The sequence below is a fragment of the Nycticebus coucang genome, chromosome 12 (assembly GCF_027406575.1).
Source record: "Nycticebus coucang isolate mNycCou1 chromosome 12, mNycCou1.pri, whole genome shotgun sequence".
NCBI lineage: Eukaryota > Metazoa > Chordata > Mammalia > Primates > Lorisidae > Nycticebus > Nycticebus coucang.
The window spans coordinates 68,218,877-68,235,399 of NC_069791.1; the positions used below are offsets into that span (position 1 = coordinate 68,218,877).

The 16,523-nt window shown below is 47.7% G+C and overlaps 1 protein-coding gene across 1 annotated transcript in view; it reads left to right on the forward strand.

Annotated features, from left to right (window-relative positions):
• Window positions 1–4,524: 4,524 nt before the first annotated feature.
• Window positions 4,525–16,523, forward strand: part of LOC128561978 (rho GTPase-activating protein 39-like) — a gene marked incomplete at its 5' end in the record, with an annotated part of 37,248 nt that continues 25,249 nt past the window's right edge. The window contains 2 exon segments of the mRNA XM_053556618.1: window positions 4,525–6,016; window positions 6,019–6,900. Coding sequence (XP_053412593.1) covers window positions 4,525–6,016; window positions 6,019–6,900 — 2,374 coding nt within the window.

Here is a 16,523-nt window from a genome sequence, read left to right on the forward strand (position 1 = left end):
AAATAAAAATAAATAAAAAACCCGAACCCAAGTTGGGTTAAACTGTAAGGATATTTGTTGTCCCACCTGGCGAAGTGTGTGATGGGGGTGGCAGCTCCAGGGTGGGTGCAACTCAGCTGTCCAGCAGGGCCCTCCTCAATGTGTTATCTAGATCTCAGGTGACCTCAGAATGGCTCCCTTAGGGGTTTCAGGATCGTGGACACTCTTCAGAGTCATATTCAGACATATAAGATCCACGGATGGAGTCTATTTCTTCTGCTGAACATCCTGTAGGACCAAGGTGTCTCTTTGGACAGAATTGTGTCATGTGCCAATCACTGGCATTGGCTCTGAAATTATGATTGGCTGAGCTCAATCAATCAGCAGTCACCTCCTGGAGCTAGGGCTAGTGTTTGGACTCCTGTCCCCTCTCCACTGGTCTCCTGGAATTGGGTGAATACTCGAATAAAGTGGGACCTTCCAGGAACTAGAAGCAGGATGGAATGGGTGTTGTACCTGGGCAGTGCTTGGTCCTCAAAGGAGAGAAGAAACTATGCCCCAAGAATTCCTTGGATGAGCTTCTACTGGGTGTGGACGGGAATGGTCCCACAGGGCCTGCTCCCTTCCTCCACATTTTATTCACAGGTGAGAGCCTCCCCTCACTCCATCGCTTAGCCTACATTCACTTTGAAGAGCATCCCTGGAAAGGCAGGAAGCAAGACTGGGAGTCCCCAAGACCCTTTTTACTCCTGGCACCAGCTACAAAGTGAGGAGGTCTCCAAGATCACCCTCTTTCTATCCTAAGTCACCACATCTACAAGATTAGGGGACTCCCAAGACCACCCTCAGATTTGATAAATCACTGGAAGTACCCAGAGAACCCACAAAAGGCCATTATACTCATGTTTCCAGTTCACAACAGGGATAGAACACAGATTAAAATCAGTTAAGGGAAGGAGTGCATGGAGCAAAGCCCAGGGGGACCCCCATGCATGAAGCTTCCAGTGCCCTCTCCCTGTGGAGTCACCAGCAGCACTAACGTCTTAGGCAGTGAGGTGTCACAATATGCAGGGGGTATCACTAGCCAGGGAAACTTACCTGCGCTTTGGTGTGCAAGTTTTCATTGGAGCCCAGTCACATTGACATAGTTCATGGCCCATGTGACTGATCTCAGTTTCCAGCCCTTTCAGAGCTTGAGCTGATACTGTATTGCCCAAAGCCCTTACCATAAATCATGTTGTTAGACTGCCTAGCACGGCCAAGAGCCTCCAGAAAAAGACACCCCTATAAAGTAGGACATCCCAAATGCTTAGAGGTTATCTCCAAGCAGCTGAGGACAAAGGCCAGATCTCTCTTTGAATAATACCAATTCTTCTTTTTTTTTTTTGGAGACAGAGTTTCTGTCAGTCATCCAAGGTGGAGTACAGTGGTGTCATTGTAGCTCACTGCAACCATGTACCCATGTACTCCTGAACTCAAACCATCCTCCTAACTCAGTCTCCAAAATGCTAGGCTTGGGTGGCACCTCTGGCTCAGTGAGTAGGGAGACGGCCCCATATACCGAGGGTGGCAGGTTCAAACCCAGCCCCAGCCAAACTGCAACAACAACAACAACAAAAAAAATAGCCGGGCGTTGTGGCAGGCCCTTGTAGTCCCAGCTCCTCAGAAGGCTGAAGCAAGAGAATCACCAAAGCCCAGGAGTTGGAGGTTGCTGTGAGCTGTGACGTCACAGCACTCTACTGAGGGTGACAAAATGAGACTCTGTCTCTAAAAAAAAAAAAAAGCTAGGCTTATAAGTGTGAGCCACCACACCTGGCTGGTAAGGTTAATTCTTTACCACTGTCTTTGGAGGCTTTAAAATCATTGCTGACTTTCAGGGAAGGGGCAGAAGATTTAAAAATCCTGCATTGACTCCCTCAGAAACACCCAGTGAAGGCCACATCCGTTGAGGACTCTCTAGGCATCTTCATTAGAGGACCTTCCCAGACAAGAGCAAAAACAAAGGAAGAAATTTGGTGCCAGAGGGAATCTCATCATTAACCCCAAGTTAACAGAATGGTGATTTCAGAACTGAATGCTGACACCCCTCTCTGGTTAATTGTAGTTTTTGTCTCCAAAGGGTGGAAGCTCGTTTTTGCTATAATTAGGTGAAAATTCTGTTGCTATCATGTCAGTAATTGCTGTACCCACACCAAAAAGCAAGCCTAGGTGGCCAGCTCCTGGGAACTGAAGCCCATGGCCCTCCTGGCTTCCCCCTGGAGCGGGGCCACAGACTTCTGTTATTTCAGAGGCTTGGGGTTTGGGGCTCAGGGCTCGCATGTCTGAGATCTAACCACCATCTGGATGTTTAAACACAGGCAGCAAGAGTTGTAACAATTGTGATTTCACCATTTATTGAACACCAGCTGTGTGAACACATTTCCTACTTTCTTGCATTCAGTCTTCACAATAATCTAGAGAGGCGGTTCCCCACAGACCCTGTTTACAGAATGAGGAAAGTAAGGCTCAGAGAAATAAAGCAACAGATCCAAAGCCACACAGCTTGACGGGGCAGAGCTGGGGTTTGCAATGAACAGAGTGCAGGGTAGTTGAAAATGCCTAAAACCCTGTTCTTGATCATGAGTATACATGCAGAATGGTTTCTTCCCACTTTAAAGTAGAAAATCACATGTCTAAGTGGAGTGATTAGAGTCTAAGTAGGCTCTGCAGGTCGGCCAAAGAATTTTCCTAAAACGTGAACCATCCTCACTACATATACACTTCAGCTCTAAACTGTGTGCTTTAAAATGTCCTGTATTAATAGAGAATGTAGGGAATAGTTAGGCCACCAGAGCAGGAATGACTGCATTTGAAAAGATAATTTCTTACTCATGGTTCTGAGAGGGAACTGCCCACCACACCGGACTATATGAGAAAGCACCGGTGTCCACTAGAAGGCAGAGAATGAGGGAAGAAAACACGGGTAAGAGTTTTTATTGTGGTTTTTCAGAGAAGGAATGGGAGAGGTAGATTAAGCAAGGTTTGAATAATCTCAATGGGCTCTGGGGAGAGGGGCTGTCCCTAGGTGTCTGGCACCCAGCCCTGGGGTGATTAGGGCAGGAGACAATAGCCTAGAGTATGGGAACCTGAAGGTGGTAGATGCGGTGTGGGCTCTGGAGCAGTTGGGTTGCATATGAAAGGCACACTGGATCGGATAAATTGCTTGCTACCTTTCAGGTGGCTAGTCCTGAGAGAGATAGTCACCCTCCAGGGTCAGCAGAGCTCTAAGATGTCAGAGCATCAGAATATAGAAAACAAAAGACTGGGCTAATATACTGTGCAAGGGATTTTCACTGTCCTTCATGCTTTGATCACAATTGCACTCTGCACTATGTGAGAAGAGGAGGAGGAGGATTTCCCTAGGCTGGGAAGGGCTGCGGGAAGGGGCGGCAAACAGAGGAAATTGTGTGAGCAAAGGCAAGGAGGGAGGTGTGTGTCATGGAAGTCTGGAAAGGTCTGGAAGGTCAGATAATCCAGGGCGCCAGCCTGATGCTCCCCTTCCTTTCTGTGCCATCCCTCTGCCATCCCATCAGTTTCCAGATCACAGGGTGCAGTTCCCCACAATGCTTCTCATGCCTGTACCTGTCCCCTATCTCTACTGCTTAGCCCCAGTCCAGCCCTCACCAGCCCTTGCTGGCAGGAGTTCCTGGGCCTCCCAATCCCTGCTCTGAAGCTTCCTCCCTGCTGCCATCTTTGTAAGAAAGACGTTGATCTGATAGTGTCATTTCTCTGTTCAAAACCTTAGTAGAAGAGACTATTTGAAAATGTTAGGGAATTGTTGATTACTTTTGGTAATGGCAGTATTGTGGGGATTTGGGGGGAGAAATATTTTTATTTTTTAACATTTCCTACTTTAAAAATTTTCTATTATCTTGGCTATTTTCTGCAATTTGCATCATAACAACATGGGTGGACAAAGGAGCAGGTAGTGGTGAGACCAGACTGGTCTTGAGTTGAAGGTTTTCTAAAGCTGGAGACAGGTTGAGGGGAGCTGTCCTTCAGATATGTTGTTACGGTTAACATATCCCCTGCAAAAAGTTACATGAAAAAAAAATCCTTCAAGGGTCCCTAACAACAAATGGACTGCAGAGTCCAGATGCCCTGAGCTGACATCCTATAACCTCATGTCCCAGCCTCTTCTTTCCCCTCTCCCCAATGTCCCCACCTGCCCCAGGCACTGACATCCTAGAATGCACCCCATGTATCCCACACCAGACACTGATGCTTCCCCTTGATTTTTATTTATTTATTTATTTTTTGAGACAGAGCCTCAAGCTGTTGCCCTGGGTAGAGTGCTGTGGCATCACAGCTCACAGCAACCCCAAACTCTTGTGCTTAAGTGATTCTCTTGCCTTAGCCTAGCTCAAGACACAGCCCAAGCTCAGCAGTGTGGCATGCGCCTGTAATCCTAGCACTTTGAGGGGAAGAGGAGGGAAATATAGCTTGAGCCTACAAGTTCAAGTCTAGTCTGGGCAATATGGTGAGGTCTATTTTTAAAAAAGATAATGCAACCTGGTCACCGGTGAGTGCGTGTGGGACCCCCCGGCCGGCGTCCGCATCAAGCGCACTAGCGAGAACCAGTGGTGGGAGCTGTTTGACCCCAACACATCGCGCTTCTACTACTACAACGCCAGCACGCAGCGCACCGTGTGGCACCGGCCGCAGGGCTGCGATATCATCCCGTTGGCCAAGCTGCAGACACTGAAGCAGAACACCGAGTCCCCACGTGCCTCGGCCGAGAACAGCCCCGGGCGCGGGAGCAGCGTCAGCCACGAGGGCAGCACCAGCTCCTCCCTGGAGCCCGAGCCGGACGGAGACAAGGCGCAGGAGTTGCCCGGGAGGCCAGGACGGCCGGCGGCCTTCGCGGCTGCGCGAGAGGAGAGCGGCAGTTCTTCACCACCAGCAGTGTTCCTTGACAAGGACTATGAAGTCTACCGGGATTGCAGCGTGGATGGCCAACTTCTGCACTACAGGACCTCCTCACTCCGGTGGAACTCAGGCACCAAGGAGCGGGTTCTCATCAAGGTGGCCGACCGCGAGCCCAGCTTCCTTGCCACCCAGGGCAATGGCTACACCCCAGACAGCCAGCCTGGAGGCCGCTCCCGCAGGCCCTCAGGCAGCCAGCACTCACCTGGCCTACAGACCTTCTCCCCTGAGGCAGACAGCAATATCTTCTTCCCGGACAGGAGACCATCTCCATTCCTAAAGAGAGCTGAGCTCCCCGGAAGCTGCTCCCCGCTACTGGCCCAGCCCCGAAAACCTTCCAGTGATTCACAGCCCTCTTCCCCACGCTATAGCTACGAGCCCCCCCTCTATGAGGAGCCCCCAGTGGAGTAGCAGGCCCCCATTTATGATGAGCCCCCTATGGATGTGCAGTACGAGGCCAGCGGCAGCTTCCAGGCTGCCTCACCGCAGAGGTCCCCGGGCCGCAAGCCCCGGGCCTTCCTGGCACCCTCCAAGCAGGCACCGCCCTCGCCCTGCCAGCAGCTGGTACTCACCAGGCAGAAGTGTCCAGAGCGCTTCATGAGCCTGGAGTACAGCCCTGCGGGCAAGGAGTACGTGCGGCAGCTGGTGTACGTGGAGCAGGCCGGCTCCAGCCCCAGGCTGCATGCAGGCCCCCGGCACAAGTATATACCCAACCCTGGTGGTGGCTCCTACTCCCTGCAGCCCAGCCCCTGCCTGCTGAGGGACCAACGCCTGGGGGTCAAGTCTGGAGACTACAGTACCATGGAGGGGCCCGAGCTGCAGCCTGGTCCAGTGCACTCACCACTAATGCAGGCCCAGGAGGACGCCATGTCTTGGTCCAGCCAGCAGGACACCTTGTCCTCCATGGGCCACTCCCCTGGCACACGCAAGAGGAAGAGCAGGAAGCCTTCTCTGTGCCAAGCCCCCGATGGCCCAGGGGACCTACTCCGAGAGCAGCCTCTGGCAGAGGAACAGCCCCCCTGTGGGCCTAGCCTTACCCCTGTGAAGCATGTGGAGGGTGAAGTGGACGGGGTACAGGGGCAGCGGAGCCTTTCCTGGCGCAGGCGCGGCTGGCCTGGGAGGCACAGCAGGCCCACTTCCACATGAGGCAGAGGAGCAGCTGGGACTCCCAGCAGGATGGCTCTGGCTATGAGAGCGATGGCGCCTTGCCCCTGCCCATGCCTGGGCCTGTGGTACGCGCCTTCAGTGAGGACGAGGCCCTGGCACAGCAAGACAGCAGGCACTGGAAGAGGGGTACCTTCGAGAAGCTTGGCTTCCCCCAGATCTTGCTCGAGAAGAGCATTTCTGTGCAGACCAATCTGGCCTCACCGGAGCCTTACCTCCACCCCTCACAGTCTGAGGACCTCGGTGCCTGTGCCCAGTTTGAGGGCAGCCGGCAGAGCCGCGGCGTGATGCCCAGCTCCAGCTGCGTCTTCCCTTCCTTCACTCTGCGCAAGCCCTCATCGGAGACCGACATTGAGAACTGGGCCTCCAAGCACTTCAACAAGCACACGCAGGGCCTCTTCCGGCGGAAGGTGTCCATTGCCAACATGCTGGCCTGGAGCAGCGAGTCCATCAAGAAGCCCATGATTGTGACCAGTGACCGGCACGTGAAGAAGGAGGCCTGTGAGCTCTTCAAGCTGATCCAGATGTACATGGGCGACCGGCGGGCCAAGGCAGACCCGCTGCATGTGGCCCTGGAGGTGGCCACCAAGGGCTGGAGTGTGCAGGGGCTGCGTGATGAGCTGTACATCCAGCTGTGCCGACAGACCACCGAGAACTTCCGCCTCGAGAGCCTAGCCCGGGGCTGGGAGCTCATGGCGATCTGCCTGGCCTTCTTCCCGCCCACACCCAAGTTCCACTCCTACCTAGAGGGCTACATCTACCGACACATGAACCCTGTCAATGACACCAAAGGTACAAGATCTTACTGTGCTGCCCAGGCTGGACTCAAACTCCTGGGCCCATGAGATCTTCCCACCTTGGCCTCTGGAGCAGCAGAGACTATAGGCATATACCACCACGCCTGGTCAATATTCCATTTTTCATAAAAATTAGGAATAGAAGGAAACCACTTCACCTTGATAGAGGGATACACTGTGGTACCCAAAAGAATTGAAAGCAAGTACTCAAACAGATAGTTTACAAGAGTATCTGTAGGGCCAGGCGCAGTGACTCACACCTGTAATGCTAGCACTCTAGGAGGCTGAGGCAGGTGGATTGCCTGAACCAGAGAGAGACCTTATCTATAAAAATAGCCGAGTGTTGTGATGGGTGTCTGTAGTCCAGCTACTTGGGAGGCTAAGGCATGAGAATTGCTTAAGCCTGAGAGTTTGAGGTTGTTATGAGAGCGACAAAGTAAGACTCTGTCTTAAAAGAAAAAAAAAAGTGGGGCAGCGCCTGTGGCTCAAGGAGTAGGGCGCTGGTCCCATATGCCAGAGGTGGCTGGTTCATACCTATCCCTGGCCAAAAAAAAAAAAGTATCTATAGAAGCACTATTCATAGTAGCCAAAAGGTAGAAACATGCACCTCAGTGTCCATCACAGGTCAATATATAAACACCATGTGGTATATCCATACAATAGAGTATTATTCAGCTGGCTCGGCGCTTGTGGCTCGGGCAGCTAGGGCGCCAGCCACATACACCAGAGCTGATGGGTTCGAATCCAGCCCGGGCCTGCCAAACAACAATGACAACTGCAACCGAGAGATAGCCGGGCATTGTGGCGGGTGCCTGTAGTTCCAGCCAATTGGGAGGCTGAGGCAAGAGAATCGCTTGAGCCCAGGAGTTGGAGGTTGCTGTGAGCTGTGATGCTACGGCACTCTACCCAGGGCGACGGCTTGGGGCTCTGTCTCAAAAAAAAAAAAAAAAAAAAGATTATTCAGCCATGAAAAGAATGAAATTCTGACATGGTACAACATGGGTGAACCTTGAAAACATGTTGAGTGAAGGAAGCCATGCATAAAGGAACAGATACTGTGTGATTCCACTTACACGAAATATTCAGAATAGGCGAATTCATAGAGGCAGAAGGTGGGCTTGGGGGAGTGGAAACAGGTATTTACTGCTTTATTTTTGTTTGGGAAGATGCAAGGGCCTGGAAGGCAGACAGTGATGACAGTTACACATTATGAATGTAGTTGAGGCCCCTGAACTGTACTTTAAAAGTGGTTGAGTGGTTATTTTATGCCCATATTTTACCACAGTCACAGTATAGCCAGCAGTAAGGAACTGGGTGAGGGCTTTCCCCCAGCATCAGCAATAAGGCAGGGGTCTCCAATTTCACCACATATGCCAGTGCCATCCTGGGAGTCCTAGCTGGTGTGTTAAGTCGTGAAAAAGATTAAAGGTATTCATGTTGGAAAAAAATAAATAAATAAATAAAAATAAATAAAAAAGATAATGCCTTTTTTTTTTTTTGTAGAGGCAGAGTCTCACCTTATCGCCCTCGGTAGAGTGCCGTGGCGTCACACAGCTCACAGAAACCTCCAAATCCTTGGGCTTAGGCGATTCTCTTGACTCAGCCTCCCAAGTAGCTGGGACTACAGGCGCCCGCCACAACGCCCGGCTATTTTTTTGTTGCAGTTTGGCCAGGGCTGGGTTTGAACCCGCCACCCTCGGCATATGGGGCCGGTGCCCTACCCGCTGAGCCACAGGCGCCGCCCAAGATAATGCCTTTTAAAAGCTATTAAACTCATCTTCTTTGCCTGCTCTCCCCAGGCTGGCTTGCTGCCACCACAGCTCTGTGTATTTACCTCCCTTATAACCCAAATCACATTGTATTTCTTATACCTGCTTCCTTATCTCTCATTCAGTTAATCAATCAATCACCCTGACTGGGTGTGGTGGCTCATACCTGTAATCCTAGCACTCTGGGAGGCCGAGGTGGGTGGATTGCTTGAGCTCACAGGTTCAAGGCCAGCCTGAGCCAGAGACAGACCCCATTTCTACTAAAAATATAAAAGAAAAAAAAAAAAAAACTGACACAAGAGGACTACTTGAGCCCAAGAGTTGGAGGTTACTGTGAGCTATGATGTCGCCACGGCACTCTACCCAGGGCAATAGCTTAAGACTCTGTCTCAAAAAAAAAAATCAATCACCCAAAATTTATTGAGCATATACAGTGAACATTTATTCTCACCACTGGGGATATAGTGGAGATTGTGTTTAACCCAGTCCAGGGTCTGCCATAGTATAGTCCAGAAGATGGAATAACAGGACAGAGATGAGGAATGTATAATCCAAGCTGGTATGCTCTGGATGGCTTGTGGAAGTCTGAGGAGCAGGAATTAAGAGGAAAATAATGAGCATTACTTGCTTGAAAGTAAACAAGTTCAGAGGCTCAAAGTGTCTAAAACATCCTTCCCAACAAACAAATGGTCCTACTTTGGGTTGCACTGTGAATTAAGGGAAAGTGGTCTCTTTAAGGTCATTTGTCCCCTCCTCTGTGGAGCTCTGGCCCACTACTGTGAATTAAAACTCCCATTGGCAGCTAATCTTAAAGCAATAAAGGAGATTCCTGCAGAAGCCATTTCAAACCATGCAATATGGAACATAAAACTTCTGATTACTGCCTATCTCGGAAGCTTTACGATCCCAGGCCTATTTTTTTGCATATATTATTATTTATTTATTTTTAAACTGACATTGTGAACAATAAATATTGTGAACAATATTATGTACATGAAACATGTTATGTACATGCTGTGGTCTGACCATACCAAGCCAACCAACATGTGCATTATTACCTCACATAGTTGTCATTTTTGTGATGGGAATCCTTAAAATCAATTCTCTTAGCATTTTTCAGGAATACATGTATTGTTATTAACTATAGTCACCATGATGTACAATAGATTTCTCTTTTTTTTTTATTTTGAGACAGAGTCTCAAGCTGTCATCCTGAGTAGAGTGCTATGGCATCACAGCTCACAGCAACCTCCAACTCTTGGGCTTAAGCGAGTCTCTTGCCTCAGCCTCCCAAGTAGCTGGGACTACAGGCATCTGCCACAACGCCAGCTATTTTTTTTTTTTTTTGGTTGCAGTTGTCATTGTTGTTTAGCTGGCCTCGGTGCATGTGACTGGCGCCGTAACCACTGTACTACAGGCGCCAAGCCTACGATAGATCTCTTGAGCTTATGCCTCCTATCTAACCAAAACTATGGAGCCTTTGACTAACACCTCCTCAGTTCCCTTTCCCGCACTGTCCCAGCTCTAGGCAGCCAACATTCTACTCTCTACTTCATGTGATCAACCTTTTTAGATTCTGCATTTGAGTGAGATCATGTGGTATTTGTCTTTCTGTGGCTGGCTTATTTCACTTAACATAACATCCTCTGGGCTCATCCATGTTGATGCAATGACAGTATTTCCTTTGTGACAGTATTCTGTTGTGTGTGTGTATACGAATATACATACCAAGGGTGCGGGTGCCAAGGAAATGTATACACATCGTAAAAAAAGGGAAACACTGTATTAAATTTATAATATTCAAGTCACATTTGACTTCTGCAATTACAAGAGGTGCTCAACATGACTTGTATTCAACTTTTGTTTTTGTTCTTTTTTTTTTTTTTTTTGTAGAGACAGAGTCTCACCTCATCGCCCTCGGTAGAGTGCCATGGCATCACACAGCTCACAGCAACCTCCAACTCCTGGGCTGAAGCGATTCTCCTGCCTCAGCCTCCCAAGTAGCTGGGACTACAGGCGCCCACCACAACGCCCAGCTATTTTTTGGTTTGCAGTTCAGCCGGGGCCAGGTCCGAACCTGCCACCCTTGGTATATGGGGCTGGCGCCCTACCGACTAAGCCATATTAATTATTATAATTTTAATAGTTTTTTCCTTTCTTAACATGTGTATACTTTGTTTGGCATCCACTGTATACAGTAGCCTCTCAATAATTGACTACCTCTCTACAATGACTGCCTTCTTAAATTGACTTACTTTTCATAGACCAGACATGCTTCACATGTACATATCAGTACAGTAGACCTTGTTCCTTAGGTCGACACCTCCATATGTCGACCAGTTTGTCACAGCCCCTTGGGTGGTCAACTTACTTTATCTATCTATATATCTATATCTACATCTATATATCTATCAAATTTTCGTAATCCGTTCATCCAATGATGAGCACCTAGGTTGATTCCGTGTCTTGGCTGTGGTGAATAGCGCAATACACATGGGTGTGAAGATAATTTTTTGACATACTGATTTCAATCCCCTAGGAAATATATTCCCAGCAGTGGGATTGCTGGATAATGTGGTAATTCTATTTTTAATTTTTTTAGGAACTTCCACACTATATTACATGTTTTCCACAATGGCTGGACTAATTTACATTCTGACTAACAGTGTACAAGGGTTCCCTTTTTCTCCACTTCCTCACCACAATGTTATCGTTCATCTTTTCCATAACAGTCATCTCTTCAGGTTTGAGACCTGAGATAGCTCATTGTGGTTTTAGGTTGCATTTCCCTGAGGACTAATGATAGGGGGGCATTTTTTCAGATACCCATTGGCCACTTGTATGTTTTCTTTTGAGAGATGTCTATTCAGATCTTTTGCTCATTTTTAAATGGAGTTATTTGGGTTTTTACTATTGAGTTGAGTTCTTTCTATATTCTGGATGTTTGTCCCCCGTTGGATGAATAGTTTGCAAAGATTTTCTCCTATTCTGCTGGTTGTCTCTTCACTCTGCTGATTGTTTCCTTTGCTGTGCAGAAGCTTTTTAGTGGGATGTAATCCCATTTGTCTATTTTTGCTTTTGTTGCCCATGCTTTTGGAGTCACATCAAAAAAAAAATTGGATTAAGATGAAGGGGAGTGTTTAAGTAGGGACACTGGTTGGGGGCTGTAGCAATAACTTGAGCAAGAGATGATGCTGGACCATACCCCGGAGCTTCAGTTTAGGCAAGGATCAGTCAATCCTGGGTTTGCAGGAAGAACTAACAAGTGTTCCTGATGCACTGATCTGAGGTGTGAGCATCAAGACCCAGACTTAAAACAGTAAAGGTTACAGGCTGAGCAGATGGATGGACGTAGGTGCCATCCACACAGGTATAGGCTTGGGTGAGGTCAGTCTTGGATACATGGAGTCTGGATAGCTATTAGATGCCCACATGAGGATGGTGCACAAGTAGTTGCTATACAAGCCTAAGATTCAGGGTCAAGGTTGTCAGTCAAGAATAGTAATAGAAATTTGGACTTTGTTAGTAGATAACTATTTAAAAATATAAAACTGGATGAGATTGACCAAATCAGCAGATAGATAAGAGAAGAGGGCTGAAGACTAAGACCACCAGTCACCTTCCTTGGCTGAGGAGTGGGATGCTCTGGTTGGCTGGGGAGTGGGATACTCTGGTTGGCTGAGCCTGCGTCATATTCTGCCCTGGAAACTTTTCCTGAAGGAAGGCAGGAAATTGAGGGCTGACCACAAAAGAAAGAGGATTGTTCTGTGGAAAGAGAAGAAGAACACCTGAATCAGAGTAGGCAGGTGTTGATCCGGAGCTTCCTATAGTAAAAGGTTGGTCACCACCATTTGTTCTAAGCAGAGACTCAAAGGCAAGCAGACGAAAGCTTTAGTAGGGGGGAAAATGGGAAGGCCCCATTGTGCTATGATGGGCAAGAGGCGGCTCACTAGATGCCAGGCTTCCTATATAGTTGGGTAGGGAGCACGTTTGACTTCCTGTATTTGATCATGAATTGCAAATGGGGACAAAAATTTGGGAAGCTGATGGTTATTGGTCTAGCCCCGGCATTTGGAACCAATGACTGCAGAAATTGTGGCTTGCGTCCTGGCCCGTTGGCTGCAGGGAGTGGGTCAGAGTTCTGTTGTCATCTGCTGGCCATTGACTGTTTGCATATCAATGCCCTATCTGCACATCTCCTACATGAAGCTTTTCTTGGAGATGCCAGTTGGCTTTTGTTTTTCAGTTCCCTTGTTTTGTTCAGTCTTCCCCTTCTCCCCCTTTTCTTTTTTTCCAATTGGTTTTTATTTTTATTTCTTTTCAATTAGTTGATTAATTAATTTTTTTGGAAATAGAGTCTCACTATGTCACCCTGGGTAGAGTGCTGCAGCATCATAACTCACAGCAACCTCAAACTCTTGGGCTCAAGTGATCCTCCTGCCTCAGCCTCTTGAGTAGTTGGGACTGCAGGTGTCCACAATAATGCCCAGCTAGTTTTTCTATTTTTACTAGAGGTGGGGGGTCTTGCTCCTGCTCAGGCTGGTCTTGAACTCCTGAGCTCAAGCAACCCTCCCACCTTGGCCTCCCAGAGTGCTAGGATTACAGGAGTGAGCCACCACGCCTGGCTTCCAATTGGTTTTTAATACCCAGATGTTATAGAATGTACATGTTTCTCAATTAGGCATTTTGGGGTGCTGTTTAGAATGTTTGTATTTAGTAGCTACATTCCTGAAACTCAAAACATTTTGAACAAAACATTCAAATGATGGTCCAAGTACCTTTGGTAGCATGTCAGAGCCTTGTTGCCCTTTGGGAAGATGCATGACCTGAAAGATGCCCATGGGGAGAGAAAGTGTAACTGAAGGGCTGTTCTTGGCAACTGGTGCTTTCCATAGGCCTTTTCCCTGGGGCCCTTGTTTTTTCCTAGCCTTGTATGCCACATAGGCAGAGTCCTCACAAAAGTTGAGAAAGTGAGGAAGAAAATTGTGCTAGGAAGCAAGGAGAGTGAGTAGAGTGATGACAATGGAAGAGAAAGTATTGAATACAAAGCAACTGTATGTTAACCACAATATTGTTTTGTGATCTGGAAGTCATTTTATATAAGTGTTTACAAATAGGATGATTTGTTTTTACAAATAGGAGATGCTTGTAAGGTAAATCTCAGTTTATTTTCACTTCCCCGTGTTCAGCCTTTAACCTCCCGGTCTATGGGTTCATGGATTTTTTCTGGAAGGGCCACAAATATTTTAGGCCTTCCAAAGTCATGCTTTCTTTCTTTTTTTTTTTTAGAGACAGAATCTCACTTTATTGCCCTCAGTAGAGTGCTGTGGCATTACAGCTCACAGCAACCTCCAACTCCTGGGCTTAGGCAATTCTCTTGCCTCAGCCTCCCAAGTAGCTGGGACTATAGGCACCTGCCACATCGCCTGGCTATTTTTTTTTTTTTTTTTTTTGCAGTTTTTGGCCGGGGCTGGGTTTGAACCCATTACCTCTGGTATATGGGGCCAAGGCCCCACTCCTTGAGCCACAGGCACCACCCTTCTTTTTTCTTTTCTTTTTTTGCAGTTTTTGGCGGGAGTAGGGTTTGAACCCTCCACCTCCAGTATATGGGGCTGGCGCCCTACTCCTTTGAGCCACAGGTGCTGGCCATGCCAAGCTATTATTTTTTGCTGCAGTTTAGCTGGGGCCATGTTCAAACCTACCACCCTTGGTATACGGGGCCGGCGCCCTACCCACTGAGTCACAGGCACCTCCCCAAAGTCATACTTTCAAAACTACTACTCAACTCTACAAAAGATAGTCATGAATTCTGCATAAACAAATGGGTGTGACTGTGCTCCACTATGACTTTATTATTAAACCACTTAATTTGAATTTTATATAATTTTCATGAAATATTATTCTTTATTTGATTTTTTTTCATCCATTAAAAATATAAAAACCATTCTTACCTGTGAACCATACCAAAAATGGACCAGGGACCAAATTTGGCCCATGGCTGTAGTTTGCGGGCCCTTGCTCTAGGCTCATCCGTGAAGTTTTATTGCCCTCAGAAGGTTAGGTGAGAAACAAGACAAAGAAATCATTGTCTCAAAACGACCAATCACTAGTTTTCAAATTCAAGCTTTGTCATGAAGGAAGGGGATTTTCCAGCTTCTTTTTGTTTCTACTAACGTGTAGAACCAGAACTGACTGGCTTTGTCATTGATACTGGAATTTCAGGTTCTTGGTCTCGGAGATCAGACCACAGGATCAGTAGTAAGTCAGGATTTATTTACAGAAACAAAAATTACAACAACTACAAAAATCAAACCTCCTAGCAGAGAGAACCCAGGAGGGGAACAAGCTCTCCTGCTCTCTTGGAGGTCTGCCTTTGGGCTCTCTGCTCAGGGGTTTATATAGTGGCAGGGGGGTTGTTCTGCTAGAGTGTGAGTCCTGTCAGTTACAGCCAGCTGTCCAATGAACTCTTAGGCCTTGGAAACTGACAGGAAATGCTCCAGTCAGAAGTGCACGTGGAGGAGACAGCAAGGCGCCATCCATGAAACTGACCAGTCAGAAGTCCACGTGGAGGAGACAGCACCAGCCAGCATCTCCCCGGCAGGTGTCCAGCCCTTGCAGCAAGCTGGTTCCTCCATCCGCAGGAGCTCAATACCTTCAGGACTAAGGCAGCAGGTCATGGTGCTGCCTTGTCCTGCATCATCATTTTACTTAAGGGATAGACAAGAGATCTCTTGTCTAGCTACAGGTCCAGGTCATGGAAGCTGGTGGACAGGAGAGAGCAGATGATGATACTTCCAAGTCCTGGTCTAGATTTTCTAGATTTAAGCCCCTGAAAGGGACAGGTAAGAGCTGAGGGCCTGGCTAATGTGTAAAGAAAAAGTGGGTGTGGCGGCTCATGCCTGTAATCCCAGCACTTGGGAGGCAGAGGCGGGTGGATTGCCTGGGCTCCCAGGTTCGAGACCAGCCTGAGCCAGAGCAACACCTCATTTCTAAAAACAGCTGGATGTTGCAGCGGGCGCCTGTAGTCTTAGCTACCTGAGAGGCTGAGGCAAGAGAATCGCTTGAGCCCAAGAGTTTGAGGTTGCTGTGAGCTATGACACCATGGCCCTCTACCAAGGGTGACAAAGTGAGACTCTGTCTCAAAAAAAAAAAAACAGAAAGAAGGAAAGAAAAAGAAAAAGTGGGCTGTCCTTGGCACGTGAACAGAGAGAAGGACACACTCCAGTGATGTGCAACAACGTGGGTGGCCAAAAACAGGCCTGCACAGTGCTGTGTTGAAGCTGGCTCAGACCTATCAGCTGATGTCACCAATTGGTGAGGGTATTTGCACTGTAAATATCAGCAAATGCTACAAATTAGGCCTTTATATTTTTTGGAGAGGTCTATTATTGAAGATTTATCAGCAAATTTCTGAATGACTCTCAATAGATGATATGTTGAATGAAAAAAGCTACTTACAACTTTAAATGTATAATTCTATTTATCTAAAGTTCAAGATCAGGCAAACTCATCTTTAGTGAAGAAGTCAAAGTAGTGGTTATCTGGAGGAGGGAATGACTGGGTGGGACCACAAAGGAGGCAGCCACATGCAGGAAATGTTCTGTATCTGCGCTGTCCCGTATGCAGCTACTAGCCACAAGTGGCTATTTAAATTTATTTATTTATTTATTTATTTGAGACAGAGCCTCTACTAGTCACAAGTGGCTATTTAAATTTATTTATTTTTATTTGAGACAGAGCCTCAAGCTGTCGCCCTGGGTAGAGTGCTGTGAAATCACAGCTCACAGCAACCTCCAAACTCCTGGGCTCAAGTGATTCTCCTGCCTCTGCTCCCAAGTAGCGTGGACTA